This window comes from Stegastes partitus, unplaced genomic scaffold (assembly GCF_000690725.1).
Source record: "Stegastes partitus isolate 25-593 unplaced genomic scaffold, Stegastes_partitus-1.0.2 Scaffold51, whole genome shotgun sequence".
Classification (NCBI taxonomy): Eukaryota; Metazoa; Chordata; class Actinopteri; family Pomacentridae; genus Stegastes; species Stegastes partitus.
The window spans coordinates 659095-667127 of record NW_007577782.1 but is presented as its reverse complement, the minus strand read 5'-3'; the positions used below and the strand labels follow the sequence as shown (position 1 = coordinate 667127).

The 8033-nt window shown below is 40.9% G+C and overlaps 1 protein-coding gene across 2 annotated transcripts in view; it reads right to left on the bottom strand.

Annotated features, from left to right (window-relative positions):
- Window positions 1-254: 254 nt before the first annotated feature.
- The window catches only part of LOC103376586 (inositol 1,4,5-trisphosphate receptor type 1), a 73762-nt gene continuing 65983 nt past the window's right edge, over window positions 255-8033 (bottom strand). For both annotated transcript variants that reach the window (XM_008307004.1, XM_008307003.1), the window contains 5 exons: window positions 7262-7401; window positions 6232-6397; window positions 3613-3773; window positions 2608-2769; window positions 255-1658 (listed from right to left, as the gene is read on the bottom strand). In XM_008307004.1, the coding sequence (XP_008305226.1) occupies window positions 1572-1658; window positions 2608-2769; window positions 3613-3773; window positions 6232-6397; window positions 7262-7401 (716 nt within the window). In that variant the 3' untranslated portion in view covers window positions 255-1571. The remainder of the gene's footprint in view (window positions 1659-2607; window positions 2770-3612; window positions 3774-6231; window positions 6398-7261; window positions 7402-8033) is intronic.

The window sequence follows — 8033 nt, the reverse complement described above, 5'->3', positions numbered from 1 at the left end:
CTGGCAATTCCTGAATTTTATTTTATTTTTTTTCTGTGAGACTCTTTAGTCATCTCCATCTGCAGCACTGTGAAAGAACAGTATCACTCAAGCTCCCAGTAAATATACTACAGTGTTCATCACGCACACTGTAGTATCAAAATTTAGTACATGACAGTGCTGAGGGGGAAATACCAGATCTTAACTCCTTTCAGTATCACATGTGTTGTGAGCTTCCTCTGTCTGCTGATACAGGAACTTTATTCACCCAAAGATTGTTTTACACACTTGTTTATTTAAATAGACTCCAAAGAATGGAACGTACAACTCAGACACAAACCATCAATTAGTATAAAAGTTAAGTTTGGTCAAGCAGCACTCCAAATAACATCTATGAATTCTTTTATTTTTTTTCTTCTTCTCACATACACTCAAACACTCAGTCATTCTTTAGTGGATGTTTTACAAAGTGACCAACCAAAAAGTAACAATCATTTTGTGTGCTACAGAAAATATCAGTGCTTGGGACTAAATGGATCAAAGAAAGATTAAATAATTCAGTGCAGACATATCAAAAAGGAATAATAAAGCTAATATGAAGTTTCTCTCAAAATTGTTGTTTGAAAAGTTTGGACACGTGTTTCCAATGGGAATTCATACAACTCCTGATATTAAACACAACATGTACCTGGCTTCAAAGTAAGTAAGTAATCACATGATTCGTATCTACTCTAGTAGGTGCACATGCTTCATTACTCAAAATAGTAGTTATAGAAAAGCATGTAACTTTAGGGTTAAAAAAAAAAAATCTAAACTGTCCTGGAACAAGCAGAACCTCAATGTACAAAGAATTCTGAAAGTGATAATAAATGCTTGCTTTCAAAACACTGTAAAGGTTTTTACATAATTATGGAAAAGTACAGTGGCCTCTTCAGGATAGTTTACAGGAGCAATTTGTCTTTATATTTTAACTATAAGATAAATCATTTCAAATATAAAAGCAAATATAGTTTCCCAAAAAATAGTTTATATCGACTGTATAATAATAATAACTCTTATTTAGACATTGCATATAATTCAGCATTCCTATTGCTGTCAGATGAATATATTAAATGTGTTGTAGGGTTCAAACAAACCTTCAAATCCACGTGACCTGAGTTTGCTGGTGCAACACTGAGGATTAAAACCTCAATACAAGGCCACTATAGAGGAATACTCCTACAGGAACAATGGCTGTGCTTTGGCATGCTGTCAGAGTGGTCGAATGCAGAAGGCATTGAGGGTAGTAAAGCTGAAGTCAGTGTGTTCAACTCCTAAACGTACAGGACTTGCTTCTCAGGTCCTGAGGCACTTTGTGCACACTTCACCCACACAGACACATCCACACAACAGACCATGGTAACTTCCACTTCACACTGACACTTCGAAGCATGCCTGCTGAAGAAACATATTCTCGGAGTGTCTGGTGAAGAATACAGTCAGACACTGACCTAAATACATACTAGAGTTGGACACATTTTGACATTCTCGTGTCTAACAGGTGGTACACTGTTAAGCAGCTCAGGCACTAGTGAAACTGGCCCTGAAGGGCCTCAGGCAGGCTGCTGGGGATTGATGTTCATGTGAGGGGGATGACCAAGAAGTCCAATTCGTTGTTTCTGCTTCCTCTGTTCTGTCATCTGTGCAGGGACACAAACAGAGCAGTTTAAAGATGACATTTAAACTAGCGTTACCTTTTGAATCTGAAATCTTATGACCATATTGTAGCTTAAAGGTACTCTGTGGAGGTTTTGACCACTAGTGTATGTATGCATCCTGCTGCTGGTTTCTCAATAATGTGCCAACAGAGGCAAGGATGCAGAAATGCAAGCATAAAAATAGCATGTCTGGGGTTTATCAGGGGATGTGTGACAGATTAAGTCTCGACTCCAGGAGGTTACTGTTCCCAGTCAATAGGTAGTCTGGCCACGGTGCCCCATTAACCATTAATAGACATTTTAAACAATTCTAAATAAATATATAACACGTTAATAAGAGAGCTTTAAGGGTGCTGCTAGTGCCAGGCTGGCTGGTTCCTCCTGTTTCGAGACTTTATGCTAAGATGCAGGTGATTGCATCATGTTTAATGTATGGACATGAGACTGATATAAATTGTCTCATCTAATTCTCAGCAAGAAACCAATTTAAATCACTTACCAATGTAGCCAACTATTCCTCTAAGACTCCAGAGGCCAATACTGTGCTATACTGTGTCTAAAAGCAATAGTGTGCTCCTTTTAAAATGCCAGCATTCAATGAATTATGTGACGCAGTACTGAACATTTTTAATTATGCATGAGCAAACTCATCCAACTTAAAGCCTGAACTGCAAAAATTGAAATGACCCTGGTTATTGGCCGGCAATGGACAATCCACCACAGCTCTCCACCATGTTATGGTTCATTAAAATGTGGTCTTGAGTAGTGACTTTGTCAATAACTAAGAATAACAAAGGGCTTTGTCAATAACAGTCCAGTGGGTGCACATAAAAAAAGATCCTGCAAAGGGAACTGAAGGCAAGAGAACAATAAATCAAGCATGGTGCAATGTAGAATGAGGAGGTGCGCGTTTTCCCGTCACATGATGTACCTGCTCCTTCAGCTCAGTCAGCTGTCCAGACAGATTGGCCACCAGCCTCATGGTCGACTCCAGCTTCTCCTGCAGGTTCCTAATTTCATTCTGCTCGCCCTCTGCATCGCTGCTCACCAGTGACATGGCACGCATCCGAGGGAACCAGTCCAGGTTGTGCTCCTGTGGTTCATCAAGCACATGAGCTGAGTGTAGCTTAAGATTTATTAGTTGGCGCTAATAATTAGAACTTTACCGAAACCTTGCTACTGTAAAGCAAACAAGCTCTCTTGACTGGCAATATGTGAACAGGTTTATGTGGTATTGCTGTTGCAGAGGTAACAATGGGGAAATGACTGAGCCCATAGCGCATAGTAGTGACTATCCCAAGTAACTGATCAAAGATTTCATGTGATGTTTTGACCAGTTTGAGGGTTAGATTGAAGCTCATGTGGTTTGGTTTTCCAGAGTTCCTGTTTGTCCTCACTAGTCAGTGTGGGCCATTAAATGGGCATGACCAGCAAGTCCGTCAGTTAAGATTAAAAAAGAGGAACAGATTAATGTACTAAGGTGTGTGTGACGAGCCAGTGCATGTTTACCAGTGTGACTCAGGAGCATAACCGATGAACTCTGCTTAGTCACAGTTAACTATAACGTGGTACACATAAAAATGCCCATAATGCTGCAATTTCAGTCAGGACTGAATGTACGTCAGCAGCCAGTAGTGCGTTAATTCCACAGAATGCCTTTGAAATGATGAAAACAACTGTGTAGTAACTCTTGTGGTTAACAGGAGTTTTCACAGAAACTCCTCTCTGCAGAGAAACTAGCATCTTTACGCAGTATATTTTCTGTAGACATCAATAATCCTGCTGCAGCTCTGTGATCTCAGGCAACATGCAAGTCACCATTATTTTCAAAACGGTGTGGTCTGACACTGACTTCAGTCTATTTACAACAAGTAGCAATATTACACAAGGTGGTGGATGTATGTTTTAAGGGTGTGTCCTTGTTTTGTTGGTTTACCTTGATCATCTCAGCGACGTAGCTCTCTGGCCCAGTGTACTCTGTGGAATCTTTAACTTTTACCAGCACTATAAAACACAGGTAGTGCCACATGTTGTGCTCTTCTTTGATGTGCTCTTCAAAAGTCACTGTCTTATTGTCAAACTTGTCACGCTCCAGACCTGTAATGGGGCGACAACACACATGGATGTGGTTACGGTATGCAGTCACAGTGTGTTTTAGAAAAACAAAAGAAACACGAACTGATGACGGCTTCTGATCTGCCGCTTTCGGTGTGACAATCCATTTTAGTACTGCAAATTTACATTCTTCGTGTCAGTACTGCATAACCGAAACTAAAAACGAAGCAAATAATGTCACTCACAATCATGATGGTGCCTAGCAATGAAATAGGCACAAAATGTCATGCATAGTTTTTATTTATCAATGAACTTCATACAGAGTTGTCTGCATCTGTAAATAAACCTCCATCTTCCAACTTCCTTTTAGTGTCAGCTCCACACCTCTAAGTTCTGTAACAGCATCTTTTGTGGTTGACCATGTATTGATTTGCCTTCAAAGCAGCGCCAGTTCTCCTCAATGCTGTTACAGTTTTTCAAAGTATTTGGCAGGTAGGTTGTTCCAAACATCTGAGAGAGCTTGTCACAGTTCTCTGTGTTGTTTATCTCATGCAGTCGCAGACTGACTCCGTGATGTTACGATCGGGGCTCTGTGGGGGTCGGACCATCTGTTGCAGGACTCCTTGATCTTCTTGTGGGCAAAATTAGCTCTTTATGACTCTGGCCGTATGTCATGGGTCACTGTCATGCCATTTTAATTTGGGATGGATTGTCTATGGTGGTATTGCATGCTGGGTAAGAATGTAAATAAGTACAAGTGTATCTAAAACATTTCCCCATATAGTACTCTGTGAAACAGACTGAGTAAAAAACTGACAAGAAAATAAGACATTATTGGTGAAAAAAATAGCACATACCAGAAGTTTCAAACGTTAAACCAGCTGTCATGGTAAAAAGTACATCCGCTCAAAATGATTTATTAAAGCTCTGGCAAATTAAGCATCGCACATGACTGGCTGTCAGATGAGCAAAGTTAATGTTATGTTCTTGAAGGAGATGGAGCAGCACATTTTTTGGATTTTGCAGTTTATTACATAGATTATAGAGATGAGGAGAACACCAGGGATGTATTTGCTCTGAGGTGAAGTTGTGTAGTAAAATATACATTAAATGTGTTTTGTCTGCTGCAGTTAAAAAAATGACAGCTTTGCTCCAAACCTTAGAAGTGAACTTAAAAGTGAAAAGAATAATTTAATATTTAAGTAGGATTTGATAGTGATTGAGCCTGATTTTGTTGCACGAAAATGAATTCCGCTACAGGTAAAAATCAGCCTCCTTGCACCAAGTTGATGACGTAAATCAATCATTGGCTATGGACCCGAAAGATCTAAAAATGAATACAAGGCTTATAAAACCAAGCTAGAGGACGTCGAGCCACTTAATTCCTGTGGAGATCGGCTCCTAATCTCTGCATCTCCTGTTCTCTCGTGGTCCTTCTGGAAACCATAGAGACAGCAGCTCCCCCTGTGGCCTGGCCTTATTTAACATGAGTGAGTCAGAGCTGATGGCTGGCTGCGTGACATAATACTGTTCTCATTCCATATGCTTACCACTTGTCCTGACTGCCCGACCCCACATAAGCACGCACAAACACACACACATGCTCACATACAACATGTACGACTCCGCTTACACACAATGAAGCGCAGACACACACACACACTGTAGAGCATGTACTTATTTAGGCACCAACGCATATAATGCACATATAAGGACATGCAGATGCTGCCACACAAAAGGGACAAAGTTCAGTTAATCTGTGAAGTTGCACAAAACATATGGTAAGGAAATCAAGTGTGTGAGTGAGTGGGAGAAAATGTCGGTGCGTGTAAGACAGACATGAATTATGGAGGCGAGCAGAGCAGTGGCAGGAAGCCCTCATGACTCAGTCTTCTTTGGAACGACAGAGAAGTGAAAAAAAAGGAGGGGGGGGGGAGAGAGACGAGGGGGAATGCAAGAAACTGCATTCACCTTTACAGACGTACTGACCACAAACCACAAATACACCGACAAATCAAATATTGCGAGAGAAAGAGGAATTTGGAAATGAATGAAGTGGTGTTAGATAGATTGTGGAAGAGTTTAAATGACACACAGTCTTTGAAACGGAGAGACCTTCCAAGAAGAGAGCACAGCCTTGCCAGGCTGGCTGGGCGCCCTAATGATTAGACAAGTCATTCTGTCCCTGGAAAGTTCGAGGTTTGTTTCCCAATGACTTTATTCTTAGGACGACATTCCAGCACAAGCTACTGAATCCTTGGCAAAGAACGTTGCAACACAGATGAACTATAATTTACACATTAGGTGTTGTTATAAATATGTTTCTTTCAAATGGCAATGAAGTCAGCTTTTGGGCTTTAACTCATTTTTGCCATTATCGGTTATTCCACCTAGTGATTGTTTTTGGATGAACTGCTTGGCCCGGGTAGTCTCATGGTTTAACCACTAATCAACGTTGCAAAGTGCACCGTGTGGAAACAGATCAGCTGAGCAGTCTCACCACAGATGAAGCAGGTAGTCTTCAGGACTTCTTCTTTTTTCTGTTTTTCACTCCTCAAGTCAGCAAAGGTGTCGATGATCACGCCAAAGATCAGGTTGAGGACAATGATGATGACCATGAAGAAGAAGAGCAGGTCGTAAATCACCCTGGCTGCAAACAGTGGCTCCTGGGTGAGATACAGGAAACAGGCTTGTGTGTGCATTAGGCTCATCTTGAAAGTGTATGTATTAGTAGATATTAATTCTATTTCGACAACAGTGTGAAAACAAAGACTGTCCCATTTAAATGTATGACCCAAAAGCCGGCCTTTATGCAAACAGGTGCTGGGGATGACGTTATGGGTTTAAAACGAGGTTAACCTTGGCCCTCATGGATGTTAATGGAAACATAAGGCTACAGGTGTACCCTGCCAGATGCCACAGTAATGGAGACAACAGAAAGTCGGTCAGCGCCACGCAGCCTTTCTCGGATACGTTGGTCAGATTCATTGACTCACTTCTCATTTTTACTTAATCCTCTCGAAAGTAATGGGATGAGCTTGTCCCTGGATACATTCAAGTTCCCTGCAGTGGTAACCAGCCTAATGCAGTCGCACAATTGCACTCACCCTTATTTAGGACAGCCTTGCTTTAAAGTGACAAAGTACTGAGTCACTGTGCCACCCATAGCGTTATATGATGGACTTCTTTTGTTCTTAACTTACCTTCAACAGCCATCAACGATTGACCTCAGCTGCTTTGTGTTGTGAATCATGACAGACATTAACATCCTCTTTGACATCATTACTGGTTCAGCCTGAATTCAGTGGAAATCTATTTTGAGGACTGATTCTCACACAAGGCGGAGGCAATGCAGCTGTAAGGAAAGATTGCGAAACCGCCACGCTTTTGAAATAAAACCAAGTTTGGCGCATGACAGGCTCGAAGCCAGCTCACATGACCCGTACTGCAGCTGCGGGTGCGGCACCCTCTAAGGCAAGGCACACACACAAACTCGCACGCACCAGAGGCCTAATCATAGTTGCATCTACCTCTTTGGAAGGCTTTCTGAGAACATCCCCCACACCCCCACCGCTTCTCAGGCCGTGACTCAGCACAGTAACAATGCACATAAGTAGAGAGTCGCACGTCCGCTCCATGTCGCTGTCCTCCTCACCGTCAGTCCCAAAATCTGAGGAAGCAGAGATGACCACGAATGTGATTACAAAAGTATTTGAAGAATTCAGTAAGAGGCTATCAAAACTACCATAACTGCATATTATTTACATCACTACAACACTGGTGAATGTCATTTACACTATATTATTTTACTGAACTCCTATAACCAGGCAATCAGGACCACAAGGACCTACATTTTTTTCTTTATGTAGGATCAGAAGCAACAAGCTGTGGCTCATAATATGTATTAAATTAACTCATAGAGTAAGTAAAGTAAAAATCAAAACAGCCTGACATACGCTTCAGAAAATCCCTCAATTCTAGAACCAAAAGTGAAGTATGGGTACAATATACAGCAATATTTATATTTATTCTAAGACTGGGTTGTAAATTCATTGCTCATATATAACATACTGCTCTAAATTAGATGCTAATAGCACACTTTCTCTGCTATAATCACTTATGACATGATATTAGTCCAGCTAACATCTTAAAGTATTCTTCTGCTATTCTCTGAACAGAAAACATGTATTTTGCAGTCATGTGGCTGCACTTTAAACACTAAATTAACACCAAGGCATTAAGTAGATTCAAAGTTATCTGTACTGCCACTCAGCAGTTTCAATAAAGTAACTTTTGTAGGAA